At 37.4% G+C, this 19,231-nt stretch overlaps 1 protein-coding gene across 1 annotated transcript in view; it reads right to left on the reverse strand.

Moving 5' to 3' along the window:
• The window catches only part of HAVCR2 (hepatitis A virus cellular receptor 2), a 37,790-nt gene that overhangs the window by 8,686 nt on the left and 9,873 nt on the right, over positions 1-19,231 (reverse strand). The window contains exons 4-5 of the mRNA XM_006863956.1: positions 14,609-14,652; positions 3,317-3,443 (exon numbers count right to left, since the gene is read on the reverse strand). Of these exons, the coding sequence (XP_006864018.1) occupies positions 3,317-3,443; positions 14,609-14,652 (171 nt within the window). The remainder of the gene's footprint in view (positions 1-3,316; positions 3,444-14,608; positions 14,653-19,231) is intronic.

Raw genomic sequence — 19,231 nt, forward strand, 5'->3', positions numbered from 1 at the left:
GCAAAGAAGGAATAAAACATTTTCTATTTACAGATGATATGATCTTATACATAGAAAATACCAAAGACACAGAAAGAAAATTATTAGAACTCATTGAAAGATTCAGCAAAGTGGTGGGGTATAAGCTCAATATACAAAAGTCAGTTGAATTCCTCTATACAAATAAAGGTAGCTCTAACAAGGAAATTAGGAAAAAATACCATTTACAATAGCCACACAAAAGATGAAATACTTAGGAATAAATCTAATTGGAGAAACACAATACCTATGCAAAGAAAAATATAAAACACTATTACAAGAAAACAAAAGAGATTTACAAAATTGGAAGAATAAACTATGCTCGTGGATAGGAAGACTTAACATTATGAAAATATCAATACTACCAAAGCAATCTATAGATATAACATAATTCCAATCCAGATTTCAACATCATTCCTTAAAGAGATGGAAACTTTATATGGAGAGGAAAGAGACTTTGGATAAGCAACACTGCTTAAGAAGAAGAACAAAGTTGGAGGCCTGTCACTCCCTGATCTCAAAAATTACTACACAGTCACAGTGGTCAAAACAGCCTGGTACTGGTACAATGAAAGATACATAGATCAATGGAATAGAATTGAGAACCCAGAAGTAAATCCATCTTCATACAGTCAACTGATCTTTGACAAAGGGTGAAAACGCATTAAGTGGGTGAAGAGATAGTCTTTTCAATAAATGGTGCTGGCAAAACTGGAACTCCATTTGCATAAAAATGAAATATGACTGATTTCTCACATAAATATACAAAAACAAACTAAAAATGGACTAAAGATCTAAATATAAACCCTAGAACTATAAAGATTATCAATGAAACACTAGGGACAAACTTAGAGGCTCTATTACATGGCATACATACACTAACTATCAAATATTACAAAAAATGCATAGGCAGTAGAAGACAAAATAGATGACTGGAACTTCCTAAAAATTAGAAATTTATGTGCATCAAAAGATTTTAATAAAAGGGTAAATTGGGAGCCCAAAGCTTGGGAAATTTTTTTTTGCAATGGCATATCAGACAAGGGACAAATATCTAAAATCTGTAGAAAATTACATCTTTACAAGAAAAAAAAAACCATTAAATTAAAAAATGGACACAGGACATGAATAGACACTTCATTCAGGCAAAACAAATATATGAAGAAATGCTCATAACCATTATCTATTAGAGAGATGCAAATCAAAACAGCAATGAGATGCCATCTCATACTCACATTAGCAGCGAAGTTAAAAAATAAACAAAAACAGAAAACACCAAATGCTGGTGAGTGTGTGGTAAGATTGGACCCTCCTACATTGCTGGTGGGACTGTAAAATGGCTCCATCACTCTGAAGAATGGTTTGGAAGTTCCTCAGAAAATTGGAAATAGAAATATCTTATGACCCAGGAATCCTTCTACTTGGTATATATCCACAAGAAATAAGAGCCAGGACACAAGCAGATATATGCACACCAATGTTCATGGCAACACTATTCACAATAGCAAAAAGATGGAGACAACCTAAGTGCTCCCAAACGTAAGAATAGATAAACAAACTTTGGTACATGCTCACAATGGAATACCAGACAACAGTGAAGAATAACGATGAAACACCTCATAACTTGGATAAACCTGGTGGATATTATGCTGAGTGTAATAGTCAATCAGAAAAGGACCAGTACTCTATGAGACCATTATTTTAGAAGCTTAATAAAAGGTTTCCACACTAAAAGAAACAATGTTTGATGGTTACCAGGGGTGGAAGGGAGAAGGGAGCAATTCACAGGCTAGAGGGTAGACACATGTTAGCTTGGGTGATGGGAAGGGAAATATATAAGAAGGGGGAGGGAAATATACAGGAAAAGGGAAGGTGGCAGAAGAATAATAAAGATAGCTGAAGACACCGGAAAGTATGCATGGGCTGTGATAGAAATAGTGATTTATACACAACCCTAGAACAACAGTGTTCTGGGCATGGATACATGGATTGAAAAAGGCTGAATACGTAACCGAAGAAAAGTGAGACATATATATTTTTGTATCCCATAAATATATAAGAGCTTGAAAGAAAAACGGAATACTTTTTGATGGTTGCAAAGGGTGTGAGGGAAAGGAGAACAGTTCACTCATTATAGGGTTGTTGTTGTTGTTATGTGCTGTGGAGTCGGCCCTACAACAAAACGAATACTGCCTGGTCCCGCGCCATCCTCACAGTTATCATGCTTGAGCCCATTGCTGCTGCCACTGTGCCAATCCATCTCATTGGGGATCTTCCTCTTTTTCACTGACCCTCTTCCTTACCAAGCTTAGATGGTAGTTACTAGGAATTAATGAGATACTGCTCAGGAAGCACTTGACTGCTTCAGGCCACAGTAAGAGTGGACAGTTTTCCTCCATAGGGAGCTAATATATTTTTTAACCAAAAGTTTATTACACATAGACTATATTTAAGTAGGGAACCCTGGTAGGCTAGTGGATTATGAGCTGGACTGCTAACCACAAAGTTAGCAGTTGCTCCTCAGGAGAAAAATGAGGCTTTCTGTTCCTTCAATGATTTACAGCCTCAGAAACCATATACAGGGTTGCTACTATTTGGAACTGACTCAAAGGCATACAACCATAACCAACACCATACTTGAGTAATTTTTGTGTCTTTGTTTTTATAGAAATAAGCACCTTAGAAAACAGGCTGTGTGTTGAACTGACTGCCATTATGAATGAGAATATCAACACTGTAACTCTGGCAATAACCCAGTGTTAAAGGGACTTGCTACCCTTCTCTAAGCAGCTTTTCCTGAGGTACAGGTAGGATTAAATTGTGCACCCCCTCACTAAAAGAAGAAATCTTAACTCCCCACCTCCCACACCAAGCCACAGTACCTATAAATGTGGCCTTTTTTGGAAATAAGGTTCTTGATGATGTCATTGAAGGTTGTATTGAAGTAGGGTGAGCCCTAATCATTATCAAAAGAGAAGAAACAGAGGGAAGAATGATAAGGATTTCAAGGAGCCACCCAGAAGTTAGGAGGAGGCAAGGAAGAATTTTCCCCTAGATACTTCAGTAAAAAGATGGACAGCCCTGCCAACACCTTGATTTCAGACTTCTAGCCTCCAAAATTGTGGAAGAATAAATATTTTTTGTTTTTACCCACCAATTAGTGGTACTTTGTTCCAGCATCACTAGGAAACTTATGCAGAAACCTGAAGAGTACTTAGTTCAAAGACATTTACGTCTATTTCTATGTATGTTTCCATTGGTTACCACAGGAAGAGAGAACCAATGTCAAACAACTTACATTTGAGAATTAAAACACCAAATATGAGAGCAAGAGCCAATCCAGCAGAGATCCCTACGCCGATGTAGACAGCTATTCGTGTTGTCACGGCAGAATCTTGTAACTCATTAGCCAGTGGGGCTTTTTGCTATAAAAACACAAACAGAATTTAAGCAAAAAATGGTCAGAAATCAGGTGTATGCTCAATCACTCTTATGACTTGTGGAACAGACCACTCTTTCCACAGCACCACAGAATTGCAGGACATTGGCAGTACCCTTAATCTACTACTCCCATTTAGATAAGCCTCAAACCAACCCAAAGAGATTAGCCTCATTTTTGCAGTTGGGAAGGAAATCGAATGTGCCTTTATGTGTTGTGGAAGGATAAAGTGTTCTTAGTAAATGCCCTCCATAACCTCTGCAACAAAAATGGGCTCTAGAGTAGAGAATTCATTCAAGAGCTCCTGGCATTGCTCTGGGAGCTTCAGCATAGTCTGAATTTTGTATCTTGTAGTAAAATCCCTAGTTTTCCCAGACTATGCTGGGTTCAAATCCCAGCTCTGCCATCAAAAACTCACTGACTTTGTAAAGTTACTCTGAAAATTAAGTGATAAACAATATAAAGTGCTTAGTACAGGGCCTAAAACATGGTAAGTGCTCAGTCAATGGTACCTGTTATTACGATTGCTCAAATCTGAGTCTTGATAACTGAGTCAATTAGAAATTCCATCTGTTTCACAACTATCAGCTCATGTACCTCCTTTATTACAAACAATAATCATAAACACTTTAGTATTAGGAGTTAAGGAAACAGGAAATTGAATCTCCCATCTATTAAGACATGCTATATGCAAAGTATTGTATATCAATCATGTTGGCAACAGAGTTTAAGAGGCAGTAGTTGATTGATCCAAAGAGCAGAGAGGTAATATGCAAAATGCTGGGTGTTGGCTGTAAATAAACCAACAGGAAATTGAGTCAAATAAATGACGACTCCTGACTATGCCCTCAAAGCATCTTTAAGTCACTGCTGTAAATGTGCTTTCTAGCACTTTTCCCTTTTTCTCTGATAGGGTAGAGTACATGAAAATTATGGTTAACTAAAGTATTGTCTTATTTGTATTTAGATATATAAATTCTTAGCTTGGAACATTTCACACTGGTGTTTTGTCATACAAATTCTTAGCTTGGAACATTTTACACTGGTGTTTTGTCATACAAATTCTTAGCTTGGAACATTTTACACTGGTGTTTTTTTTATTGTGAATTAAGTAGTTTACAGAACAAATCATCAGTCCTGTGTTCAACAAATCATGCCCTTTGTGTCATTACAACGATTGCAATCCCTTCCATGTACCATCAGCTAACAGTATTCACCTCTATTGACTTTAACTCTTATACTCCTCCCTGTGTTTTCATTTTTTTCCCCTCATGTTGTATATTAGCATAGTGGTTATGAACCGGGTTGTGAATCGTAAGGTCAGCAGTTCGAAAACTACCAGCTGCTCCGCAGGAGAAAGATGAGGCTTTCTGCTCCCGTAAAGATTTACAGCCTCGGAAACCCTGTTCAGGGTCGCTATGGGTCGTAACCAACTCAACAGCACTTAACAACAACAACATGTTATATATCATCTTCCCTATTACCCAAGTTAACATATGTCTAGCCTCTATACCATGAATAATTTTCCATTCCCTCTCACTCATAGAATATTTTCTTAATTGTTTACAACAGTAGTCTAATACAATAATTGTGATTAACTAATCTGGTAGCGTAGTGGTTACGAATCAGGCTGCGAACCTTAAGGTCAGCGGTTCGAAACTACCAGCTGCTCCGCGGGAGAAAGATGAGGCTTTCTACTCCCGTAAAGATTTACACCCTCGGAAACCCTATACAGGGTCGCTATGGGTCGGAACCGACTCGATGGCACATAACAACAACAACAACAACAATGTCACTTAGCATAATGTTCACCAGGTTCATCTGAATTACAAGGTGTTTCACAAATTCATCATTATTCTAAAAATGTTACATTCCATTGTGTGTATATACCAGAGTTTGTTTATCTATTCTTCTGTTGATGAGCATTTAGGCTATCTCCATCTTAGTGCTGCAATGAACATGGGTATGCATATAACTTCTCATGTCACAGCTCTTATTTCTTAAGGATATATACCAAATAGAGGGATTGCTGGGTCCTGTGGTATTTCTGTTTCCAACTTTCTGAGGGAGCGCCATACTGTTTTCCACAGTAGTCATGCCATTTTAAAGCTCCACCAGAAATGGAAGAGGGTCCCAGTCTCGCCACACCCTTGTCAGCATTTATTGTTTTCTGCTCTTTTGAACTTTCTTATCAATGCTGGCGTAAGATGATATCCCATTGTTGTTTGAAGCACTGAACTGTGAACCACAAGGTCAGCAGTTCAAATCCACCCTATACAGGGTCACTATGAATAGGATTTAACTCAGCGGCACCTACAACAAACAACAGTAGTCCATGAGGAGTCCTGTTAGCATTGTGGGTTCCGTGTTGGGCTGCTAACTACAAAAGCAGCAGTTTGAGTCTACTGCTTCATGGGAGAAAGATGAGGTTTTCTGCTCTGATAAAGATAGGCTCAGAAATCCTCTACAGAGTCCCTATGAGTTGGAACTAGCTAATGATCTTGAGCATTTCTTCATATGTTTGTGGGCTGCCTGAATGACTTCTTTAATGAAGTATCTGTTCATCTCCTCTGTCCATTTTTTAACTGGATTGTTTTCTTGTTGAGGTGTTGAAGAAGTGCCCTGGTGTGGCTCTGTAGGATAAGTACTGAACTGCTAACCAAAAGGTTAGCAGTTCAACTCACCAGCTGCTCCTTGGAAACCCTATGTAGGATCACTATGAGTCAGAATTAACTTGATGGCATTTAACAACAAGTCTTTTGTCTAATATGTCATTTAAAAAAAAAAAAATTCCCAGTCTGTGAGTTCTCTTTTTACTCTTCTGGTGACATTTTTTGATGCACATAAGTGTCTAATTTTAGGAGGTCCAAATCATCTATTTTATCTTCTGCTGTTTGTGTTTCATCAGTTATGTTTGATAGTGTATTAATGCCAGAACCCCTAAGTTTGTACCTCTTTTTTCAATGATGATCATATAGTTCTAGATTTTACATTTAGGTCTTTAATCATGTTGAAATCATTTTTTATATGGTGTGAGATATGGGTCTTTTTTCATTCTTCTGAAAATGGATTTTCAGTTTTGTCTGCACCATTTGCTGAAGAGATTATCTCTTCACCATTTGAGGTATTTCAGCCCTTTGTCAAAAATCAACTGGCCATAGGGGGATGGATTTACTTCTGAATTCTCAATTCTGTTCCACTGATCTATGTGCTTTTCATTGTATAAATATGAGATCATTTTGACTACTGTGGTTGTGTAGTAGGTTTGAGATGGAGACATGAGAGAGCTCCTTCTTTATTGTTCTTTTTTATAATTTTTGCTATCTGGGGTCTCTTTCCTTTGCATATAAAGCTAGTAATTAATTTATCCATTCCTTTAAAGACCAATGTTGGAATTTTGGATTGGGATTGCCTTATGTCTATAGATTGCCTACAAAACTGTTGACATTTTCACAATGATAAGTCTTACTGTCGATGAACATGTTGTATTCTTCCATGTTTGTAGGTCTCTTTAGGTTTCTTGTAGTAGTGTTTTGTAGCTGTCTATGTATACTTCTTTTGTGACTCTGGTTAAATTTATTCTTAAGCATTTCATCTTTTGGGTATCTATTGTAAATGATGGAGCCTGGTATTATGCTGTGGGATATAGCAGTGAACCACGAGGTTGGGTTGAACCACAAGATCAGCGGTTCAAACTCATCAGCCAGTCCTTGGATACCCAATACAGGGTTGCTATGAGTAGGAACTGATCCAATGGCACTTAACAACAACAACATTGTAAATGTTATTGTTTTCCTGATTTGCTTGCCATAGTTCACTTTATTAATGTAAAGGAATGTGCAAAACCCATGTGGGGACCATGTCTGACTTTCCCTGGCTTCACAAGGGGGAAAGAGAATCAAACTCAAAATCAACCAAACCTGAATCTTATGAAGTGGAGGTCTGACATTCTTCCATCCTACAATCTTCTTTATCCTATTCTGACACCAACTATTCCTCCCCTAGCACTCTCTGTTTCACAAATGAGCTTGACAGTCTATTGCAATGACCACACAGAGCTTAACAGTATTCAATATTATGTGGTTTATTTGGGAAGTGAACAGGGTACAATTCAGAATCAAAACCAACTTGGGATGCAGCAGTTCTGTAATCAGGAATGCTTCTTGTCTACCATACTGCAGGCATATCTGATTCTTGTCTTCGCTCTCTCTCAGCCATGTGTTCCCTTGGCCTCCGCATGGCTCAGACAAGTGTTACAAAGTTCTTTTAGCTAGTCTGCGAATTCCCAAAGGGCACATTGTGCAAGCCAGTCTCCTGCAAGTAGGTACTCAGCTTTACTCAGTCCATGGGCCTAAAGCCCCAAACTGTTCTGTCTCTCCGTACCACCTCCTCTGTCATTGCTTCTGCCATACCTCTGCCATTGTTTCTCATGCTTCACTCACGTTCTTTTTTCTTGATGGTCCTGGGATCTTCTATCTCTGCTTCTGAGATGGCTCCTTTTACACCTAGCTGGAGGACAAAACTAACTAATTCCAGCCTTAGAGTCCTGTATAACTAATTTGTAGAGTTCCACCCAATCACTTGGTGGGTATTAAGATAGAAAAATTTAAGACACCACAGAATGCAACTGATTTTCAGGTGTTGATCACAGCCACTTTGTTGAATCTTTCAGTGAGCTCCAATACTTTTCTCACTGAATCTTTGGGATTTTCCATGTGTAGGATCATATGATCTACAGATATAGAGAGTTTTACTTTACCAATTTGGATATCTTTAAATTCCCTTTATAGCCTTATAATTCTGGCTAAGACTTCCAGCACAATATTGAATAGTCGTGGAGGTAAAGGTTGTCTTTGTCTGGTTCCTGTTCGAAAGGGGAATGCTTTCAGTTTCTCTCTATTCAGAGCAACGTTGGCTGTTGGTTTTGCATATGTAACCTGAATTATGTTGGGGAATTTCCTTTCTATTTCTATTTTGTTGAGTGTTTTTTTTAAGAATGTGTTTTGGATTTTCTCAAACAAGTTTTCTGGATCAGTTGATATGATTCATGTGGGGGTTTTCCTTTGTTTATGTGGTTGATTACATTGATCCTTTTCTAATATTAAACCAACCCTGCATACCTGGTATGAATCCCACTTGTTCATAATGTTTTTTGGTTTTGATATGTTCTTGGAATCTCTTGGCTAGGATTTTGTTGAGAATTTTTGCATTTCAATAAAATTGTACTATTATTTTCTGTTTTAGTGATGTCTTTACCTGATTTGGGTAACAGGGTTATGTTGCCTTCATAAAATGAATTTGGGAGTTTCCTTTCCTTCCCTATATTCTAGAAGAGTTTGCATAGAATCTGTGTCAGCTCCTCTCTGAATGTCTGGTAAAAATCAACAGTAAAGCTCTCTGGGCCCAGACATTTTTTAGTTGGGAGTCTTTTAATAACTTGAGCAGTTTCTTCTTTTGTTACATGTCTGCTCAAGTTTTCTTCTTCAGTTTTGTTAGTTTATATAAATCATAGGTGTCTAGAAATTTGTCCATTTATTCTAGATTTTTCAAATTTGTTGGAATACAATACTTCATTGTTAGGTGTTGTCAAGTTGGTTCCAACTTATAGCAGCCCTATGTACAACACTGCCCAGTGCTGCATCATCCCCACAATTTGATGCTGCTGTCATGGTGTCAATCCATCTTGTTGGAGTCTTCCTCTTTTTCACTGACCCTCCACTTTGCCAAGTATAATGTCCTCCTCCAGGGACTGTTTCCTCTTGATAATATGAAGTATGAGCTATGAGATGTGGCCATCCTGGCTAATGAGAAGCATTCTGGCTGTACTTCTTCACACACAGATTTATTGGTTATTCTGTAAGTCCATGGAATTTTCAATATCCTTCTCCAAAACCATTACTCAAATATATTAATTCTTCTATCATCTTTCTTATTTCACATGCATATGTCAGTTAGTTGTTAAGTGCCATCAAATTGGTACCAACACAGAGTGACCCTGTATAGGATTTCCATGGAGCAACTGGAAGGTTTGCACCACAGAACTTGTGGTTAGCTGTCCAGTGCTTATTCTACAACACTATAACAAGACTCCAAATGACTATGAGGCAATTAAAAATATGTTGTCTTGGATCTGGGACACCTTAGTCCTCAAATTGACATCTTTGCTCTTGACCACTTTAAAGAGATCTTGTGCAGCCAATTTGCTTAATATAATACATCATTTCATTTCCTGGCTGCTGCTTCCATGAGTGTTGATTGTGGATCCAAGCTACATGAAGTTTTAGACAACTTCAATCTCTTTTCCATTTATCATGATGCTACTTATTGGTCCAGTTGTGATGATTTTTTTTTCCTTTACATTGAGATGGAATCCATACAAAAGTCTTTGATCTTCATCAGTGAATATTTTAAGTCCTCTTGGCTTCCAGCAAGCAAGGTTGTATCATCTGCATATTGCAGGATGTCAATGAGTCTTCTTCCAATCCTAATGCTACACTCTTGTTCATATAAGCCAGCTTCTAGGATTATTTGCTCAGCATACAGATTGAATAAGTATAGTGAAAGAATAAAGCCCCGGCATACAATATTCTTGATTTTAAACCATTCAGTAGTTCCTTGTTCTCGTCAAAGGACTGCCTCTTTGTCTATGTACAGGTTTCTCATGAGCACCATCAATTGTTCTAGAATATCCTTTATTAGAAATATTATCCATAGCTTGTCATGATCCACACAGTCAAAAGCCTTTGCATAGACAACAAATCATAAGTAAGCATCTTTCTGATATTGTTTGCTTTCAGCCAAGATCCATCCAATGTCAGCAGTGATATCCCTGATTCCACATACTCATCTGAATTCAGCCTAAGTTTCTGGAGATTCTTTGTCAATGTACTGTTGCAGCCAATTTAAAAAAATTATTTTCAGCAAAATTTTACTTGCATGTGATATTACTGATATTACACAATGATTCCTGCATTCTATTGGGTCAACTCTCTTTAGAATGGGCACAACTATGAATCTCTTCTAATCAGGTGGCCAGGTATGTGTCTTCCAAATTTCTTGGCATAGATAAGTGAGCACCAACAGTGCTTCATCACTTTGTTAAAAGATATCAGTTTGTATTCCATTAGTTCTTGGAGCCATGTTTTTTTGCCAATACTTTTAGTTCAGCTTGGACTTCTTCCTTAGATACCATCAGTTTTTGAACATATACTACTTCTTTAAGTGGTTGAACATCGACCATTTCTTTTTGGTACAGTGACTGTGTATATAACTTGAATCTGTTTTTTTTTTAAAATAATATTTTACCCATGTAGTCGTTATTGTTAGGTGCCATCATAGGTTCCAGCTCAGAGACACCTTATACACAACATAATGAAACACTGCCTGGTCCTGTGCTATGCTCACAATTGTTGCTAAGCTTCAACCCATTGTTGCTGCCACTGTGTTAATACATCTCATTGGGTGTTTTCCTCTTCTTTGCTGACCCTCCACTTAACCAAGCATGGTATTCTTATCCAGAGACTGGTCCCAACTGATAATATGTCTATAGTATGAGAGACAAAGCTTCAACATCCTAGTTTCTAAAGAACATTCTAGATGTACTTCTTCTGAATCACGTTTGTTCTTCTAGCAGTCCATGTTGTTGTTATTGTTAGGTGCCATAGAGTCAGTACCAATTCATAGTGACCCTATGCACAACAGAACAAAACACTGCCCAGTCCAGGGCCAACCTCACAACTGTTGCCACACTTGAGCCCATTGATACTGCCACTTTGCCAATTCATCTTTCAGGAAATCGTCCTCTTTTTCTCTGACCCTCCATCTTACCAAACATATTATCCTTCTCCAGTGACTGGTCCCTCCTGACATTATGTCCAAAGTATGAAAGACAAAGTGTGGCCATCCTAGCCTCCAAAGAACACTCTGTCTGCACTTCTTCCAACACAGATCTGTTTGTTCTTTTGGCAGCCCATGGCAATTTCAATATCCTCCTCCAACCCCATAACTCAAAAGCATCAATTCTTCTATGGTCTTCCTTATTCACTGTCCAACTTTTACATGCATATGAAGTTATAGAAAATACTATGGCTTGGGTCAGATTTACCTTAGTCCTCAAATTGACATCTTTACTCTTGGACTTAAAAAGAGCTTTCTTGTGCAGCAGATTTGCCTAATGTAATATTTTGTTTGACTTCTTCAGTGCTTTTTCCTTGTGTGTTGAAAGTGGATTCAAGCAAAATGAAGTCTTCGACAACTTTAGCCTTTTCTTCATTTATCATGATGTTATTCATTGGTGCAGTGGTAAGAAATTTTGTTTTATCTACATTGAGGTGCAACCCATACTGAAGCATGTGGTGGTTGATCTTCATCAGTAAATCTTTGAAGTCCTCTTCACTTTCAGCAAGCAAGGTTGTATCATCTGCATGTCACAGGTTGTTAATGAGTCTTCCTCCAATCCTGATACCACATTCTCTTTTATATAATCCAGCTTCTTGGATTATTTGCTCAGCATACAAACTGAAAAAGTATGGTGAAAGAATACAACCCTGGAGCACACTTTCCTGATATAAAATGATTCAGTGTCCCCTTGTTCTGTTAGAAGGACTGCCTCTTAGTCTATGTGCAGGTTCCACATTAATTAATTAATTAATTGTTCCAGAATAGTCCTTTTCTGCAGTGTTATCCATAGCTTGTCATGATACACAGTTAAAAGCCTTTGCATAGTTAATAAAGCACAGGTAAACATCTTTCTGGTATTTTCTGCTTTCAATCAAGATCCATCTGACATGAGTAATGATATCCCTTATTCCACATCCTCATCTAAATCTGGTTTGAACCTCCGGCAGTTCCCTGGCAGTGCACTGTTGGAGCTGTTTTTGCATTGTCTTGCATGTGATAGTCATTATATTGTCTGGTGATTTCCTCAGTCCATGGGGTCATCTCTCTTTGGAATGTGGACAAATATGGATCTCTTCCAATCCATTTCCATGTAGTTACCTTTCAAATTTCTTGACATCAATGAGTACCACCAGTGCTGCATTCCATTGTTATAAATTTTTCAATTTGTATTCCATCAATTAATGGAGCCTTGTTCTTTCCCAATGCCTTCAAAACACCTTGGACTTTCTTCCTTCAGTACCATTGGCTACTGATCATATGCTATGTCTTGAAATGGTTGAACATCAACCATTTCTTTTTGGCACAATGATTCTGTGTATTCCTCCCATCTTTTGATGTTTTTGCGTCATTCAACATTTTGCACATAAAATCCTTCAGTATTTCAAGTTAAGGCCAGATTTTTTTCAGTTCTTTCCACTTGAAAACCTTTGAGCATGATCTTCACTTTTGGTTTTCTAACTCCAGGTATTTGTACATTCCATTGCAATACTTGATTTTTCTTCTCGAGCTCACTTTGAAATTTTCTGTACAGCTCTTTTACTTCTTCATTTCTTCCCTTTGCTGTAGCAATGATCCTTCTTCTCTGTTTACAACCTTTGCATTCCAATCACCAGTAATTATCTCTATGCTGGAGAGCAACTTTCAGAGTCTCTTCTGATATCCATTTTGATCTTTTCCTTCTTTCTCATATTCTTAATGACCTCTTTGCTTTCTTCCTGTATTTTGGCTCTCCTGGATTTGTTTTAATTTTCTTCAGCTTCAGCCTGAGCTTGCACATGAGCCCTTTGCCTGATTTTAAATGATAATATGGAGTTTTTACACCCTCTCTTCCCACAGGTGAAGTCAATTTGATTTCATGCATTCCATCAGGTGAGGTCCATGTGCATAGTAGTCTTTTATGTTATTTTTAAAAAGATGTTTTCAATGAAGAATTCATTGGTCTTGCAAAATTCTATTATGTGCTCTCCATCATCATTTCTATCAACAAGATCATATTTTCCAACTATTCATCCTTCCTCTTTTTTTCACAACCTTTGCATTCCAATCACCAGTAATTATCAACACATCTTGATTCCATATTTGGCTAATTTCAGGCTGAAGAAGTTGGTAGAAATCTTCAATTTCATCATCACTGACTTTAGGAGTTAGTACATAAATTAGGATAATTGTGGTATTAGCTTGTCTTCAAAGCTTATGGGTATTATCCTATCACAGAATGCCTTGTACTTCAAAACAGATTTTGAAATGTTTTTTTGATGACAAATGTGATGCCATTCCTCTTGAATGTGTTGCTCCTGGCATAGTAAACAATATGATTGTCAGATGCAAAATGGCCAATGCCAGTACCTCTCAGCTCACAAATGCCTAGGATGTCAATCTTTATGCATCTATTTCATTTTTGACAATGTCTAATTTTCCTAGATTTATACTTCATACATTTATGTTTGGATTATTATTGGGTGTTTGCAGTTGTTTCTCCTCATTTTAAGTTATGCTCCATTAGCAGACCCTAAAAACTTTATTGCATCTGCATCATCACAGTCAACTCTACTTATGGAGACAGCTCTTATCCAGTAGCATTTTGAGCGCCTTCCAACCTGAGGGACTCATCTTTAGGTATTCTATCTGACACTATTCTGGGACTATTTCTATTTTCTTCTACTTGTGTAGCTTCCAGCATCATAGCAACAGGCAACAATTCTTCTTTGTATTCAGTTCTTTGCAGTATTAAATTCTTCCTAGCAAGAATCTTCATAATATTGTGTTATTTATTATTTTTTTATATGAAAATTAAATATTAAAAACCAAATTACCTTTCTCCCTGGCATACTCATTAGCATTTCAGTGGAAACAAGAACAGAATATATTTTAGGGAGTTGATAATTTTTTTAATCCTGCACAGTGTTAAAATGAAAACAGGGACACTTTATGGTTTTCTTTCTTTGCTTTTCTTTTTTTTTTTCCCTTTCTTCTCTTTTGGCTTTTTAGCACTTACTGTGTGCCAGATAGTATTCAGGCACTTTACCTGCACTAATACCTCATTCCTTCCTTAAAACAGCCCTTTGTGGTTAGAACTGATACCATCAATATTTTACAGGTGAGGAATGCAAAGGTCAGTGAGGCTAAGACACTTTCATTAAAAGACCGTGGTTAGAAAAGAAGGTCAAATGCACATTCTATTTCTCCATACTAAGCACTATGTTAGCTCAGAAATGGGAGAAAAAAGAAAGAAAGAAAAAAATAGCTACTTACTGTTTGATTACTATAAAGGAGGATCTCCAATGTCTGCACCTCAGCTGCAAATAAAGATGGCAAATAGCCAATAGAATATAGTGAAAATATTTTCTTCTATCTTGGTTTAAAAAGCAAACAACTTAAAGCTGTCTACAAAATAACTTAAAGATGTCTATGTCGTTGTTGTATATTGTGTGCCGTCTAGTGGGTGTCAACCCATAACTACCCTGTAGAGAGTTTCCTATAACCCTATTTGAAATTGTTCCTTTTAAGGTAGGCCAGATATACAGAACACATCTTTGCTCTTAACAATGATTAGTTGGGAGGCCAAGCAAAATCGACTGAATCCTTTCAGGTCAATTTTAAGCTGACCACATTTTCCATCCAGGTAGTGAAACCTACTACCTGTATTTTGAGAAAGATTTCTGCCGGTAAGTCTATTTGTAAAAAAAATCTTGACTATGTGGTTTCATTTGTCCACAGAACTCTAATGGCACTACACATATCCAACAACAGTGACAACACTCAGACATTATATTCCAATTAGACTTTGTGAGACAACTAAAATTAAATTGAAAAGTGTTAACATGTTCTCTTTATAAAGGACACAGAGTATTTTATTGCCTTAAAATTGAAAGTAGAAGTAATAATTACAGCTAAAATTGACCATGAGTGAGGCATTGTGCTATACTTTTAAGTGATACCTCTCATTTAGTATTCAAAACCAACCCAAAATATGGAGTATAGGCCCCATTACACAGATTAAGAAGCTGAGAAATTTGGAAAGTTACATAACTGACCCAAAGTCACACAGCTTAGTAGTGACAGAAGATATTCCAGCTGAGGTCAACATAGCAATGAGAATTTCATGGCCTTTAAGAACCTTCATCTCAGTATCATCCACTGTCATCAATACTAAGAAGAACTTCACATTGCTAGACTACAACTCACCGTCTTCTCCTTTCATCCTCTTACCTACTTCTTCATCTGCTTCTCCTTTCAATAAATATATAGTAAGCCCCTGTTGTTGTTGTTAAGTACTATTGAGTCGATTCTGACCCATAGAGATTCTCTATAGGGTTTCCATGGAGCAGCTGGTGAGCTTGAACCACCGACCTTGCAGTTCAAATGACTTTGCAGTCTGATGCATTAGCCCACAGTACCACACCAGGACTCCTCCTCCATGCCAAGTACAGAGGTGGACACAGTCCATGACCTCATGGACACTGCATCCCCAAATTAAAATCAGCTAACATCAAGCCAAGTCAAACTCATGGGTGTCGGAGTAACTGTGCTCCACAGAGCTCTCTGTGATTGATTTTTTAGAATTAGATTCCTAGGACTTTCTTTCAAGGTGCCTCTGGTGGACTTGAATCTTTTGGTTAGCAGCCTAGTGTGCTAACTGTTTGTACCCCAGGGACTCCATTCCAAAAACAAATGAGATGAAAAATAAATTAATAGGCTGTCAATTGTGGGGAAATGAAGCATGCTTTCTCATTTTTCTGGCTGTGTCAGAGACTCTGAAGCTCCTTAAATGTCACTATCACCTACTGGAGGTCTGAAAATCCTTTTAACATGTGCAAAAGGTTTAACCAAGCGGTGATGTTACAGACTATCTTAATATTATAAAGGCATTGTGTCTACCTAAAATTATTTGTTTTCAAAAGGCAAAAGTTTTTTATCTTAAATTTTAGTAGCCAAAGAAATTTAAAGTATAAAAACCACACTGGTGGAACTGCTTAATAAACATGAAACTTCCCTGAAAATTTCAAATCCAGTTTCTACTTCCTTGTAATTATTTTTCTTTGTATCAACGGTAATACTTAGAAAAAAAAACAAAAACAAAACTTAACTTTGAGGAGAAAATAATCAGTAAAATAAAGCACTATCAGGTTCTTATAAGGCGCTCTGGTAGTGGTTACGAGTTGGGCTGCTAATCTCACGGTGAGTGGTTCGAAACTACTAGCAGTCCTGCAGCAGAAAGATGAGGCTTCCTGCTCTCATGAAGATTTACAACCTCAGAAACCCTATACGGGGTCACTATGAATTGGAACTGACTCCATGGCACATAACCACCACAACATTGGGTTCTCATGGTTTATTTCCACATAGATTTGGTCATCAAACAAGATGGATGGGACAGATGGGAAAATGGTACAATGTACTTCCTTGGGTCGTAGAAGAATATAAATTTAATGTTGTTGTTGTTGAATGCCATTGAGTTAAATCTGACTCATAGTGACCCTGTACAGGGTTTTCTAGAAACAGCTGGTTGGTCTGAACTGCCAAACTTGTGGTTTGAAGTCCAGTGCTAATCCTATAGTGCCACACCAGAAGTCCATATAGACTTAATAGTTATCATTTGTCTATGACTTACATGCCAGCCATAGTACTTAGCACTTCACATGTATGGTCTCCTTTAATCCTCACCTCAATGGACAGATACTGTTAACTTTCCCATTTTTTTCAGCTGAAAATACTGAGTCTCAGAGGTACTCTTCTAAATATTTATTAGCAAATCTGGGATTCAAACCAGTTCCTGCTACAGATCTCAGAATTTACCCACTACCCATTTCCCCCCTTTATGTGGAAGGGAAAGTGCATTTGTTCCGTATTCAAGGTAAGTTTAAGAATTTCCAGGATCCATAAAACTTAATTTTTAAAGATCACTCCACTTCATACCAAACATATTAAATGTATCCACATTCCAGATTAAGTGGAGTCCGAGTGTGGCACTGTAGACGTAAGGCCACTTTGAACTGCAAGGTTGGTGGTTCAAACTCACCAGCCACTCTCTGGAAACCCTATACAGGATCACTGTGAGTCAGAACCAACTTGACAGCACTTAACACCAAACAACAACCAGATTAAATAGGAAGAATATATGTAAGAGTTAACCTGCAGGTGGATAACTGATATGTTAAATATTATGAATTCCTGGTGTGGTGCTGTAGGATCAGCACTGGACTGCAAACCACAAGGTCATCAGGTCAGACCTACCAGCTGCTCCTCGGAAACCCTATACAGGGTCACTATGAGTCAGAACCAACTGGATGGCACTTAACAACAACAACATATTATAGACATATTACTAAACATTCATTAATCTCAACTTTTCTTTTTATTTGCCTATTTTGTTTCACTTTGATTTCAGATCCCCACACATCTTTCACTTTGTTGTACTGTGGTGACTTTCGTGTTACTGTGATGTGGAAAGCTATGCCACTGGTATCTAAAATACTAGTAGAGGCATCTATGACAGAAACATTTCAGCAGAGATTCCGGACTAAGAGCAGCTAGGAAAAAGGAATAGGTGGTTTACTTATGATGGATTAGAACTTAAAACCTTTGGAATAGCAGTAAAATATTGTCCTTGTGCGGCACTGTAGGATAAGTACTTGACCTCGCCTTTGGTTTAAACTGCAGTGTTGGCAGTTGGAAAGTAATAAAAGTATGGCTGAGGAAGCACTGTCTCCTCAAAGTAGAGTCATCCTTAATGACAGATGGAGTAAAGGTTTTGAGAGTTTCATTTGATGATGGGGCATGACTTAAAATAAGAAGAAACAGCTGCAAACATCCACTAATAATCAGATCATGAAATGTACCACGTGTGAATAAGAACACTGAAAGTCATAAAAAATGAAATGGAACACATAGAGATTGATATTCTAGGCATTACTGAGATGAAATGGAGAGGTATTAGCAATTTTGAATCAGAAAAGCATATGGTTTACTAAGTCTGGAATGACAAATTCAGGAGGAATGGTGTTGCATTCATTGTCAAAAAGAACATTTAATGATCTTCCTTGACTATATGTAATGGAATGCCAATTGAAATGTTTCCAAAAACTGATGCAGCTCTAGAGGCGCTCACTCACTGGTGCCAAGAAATTTGGAAGACAGATACCTGGACAACAAATTGAAAGAGACCATATTTGTGCCCATTCCAAAGAAAGATGACCCAATAGAATGAGAAAATCATTAAACAATATCACAAATATCACAAGCAAATAAAATTTTGCTAAAGATAATTTAAAACTGGCTTCATAGACAGGGAGCTGCCAAAAATTCATGCTGAATTCAAATATTGCTAACATCAAATGGATCTTGGCTGAAGCAGAAATTACCCAAAAGATGTTTTTGTGCTTTATTAACTACTGAAAGGCATTCGACCATGTGGATCATAGAAAGATATGAATAACATTGTGAAGAATAGCAATTTAAGAACATTTCATTATGCTTATGTGGAACTTGTACGTAAATCAAGAAGCAGTTGTTGGAATACAAGAGAGTACTAGATGGTTAAAAATCAGGAAAAGTGTGTGTCTGCATTGTATCCTTTCACCATACTAATTCAATCTGTATGCTGAGCAAATAATCTGAGAAGCTGGACTATATGAAGAAGAACATGTCATCAGGATTCTAGGAAGGCCCATTAACAACCCGTAATATGCAGATAACACAACCTTGCTTGTTGAAAGCAAAGAGGACTTGAAGCACTTTCTAATGAAGACCAAAGACTATAGCCTTTAGTATGGATTAAAACTGAATTCTGTTTCACTTGAATCCACATTCAACACCTAGGAAATAAACAGTTAAGAAATCAAAGGATGGGCAAATCTGCTGCAAAAGACCTCTTTA

This window comes from Chrysochloris asiatica, unplaced genomic scaffold, assembly GCF_000296735.1.
Source record: "Chrysochloris asiatica unplaced genomic scaffold, ChrAsi1.0 scaffold00057, whole genome shotgun sequence".
NCBI lineage: Eukaryota > Metazoa > Chordata > Mammalia > Afrosoricida > Chrysochloridae > Chrysochloris > Chrysochloris asiatica.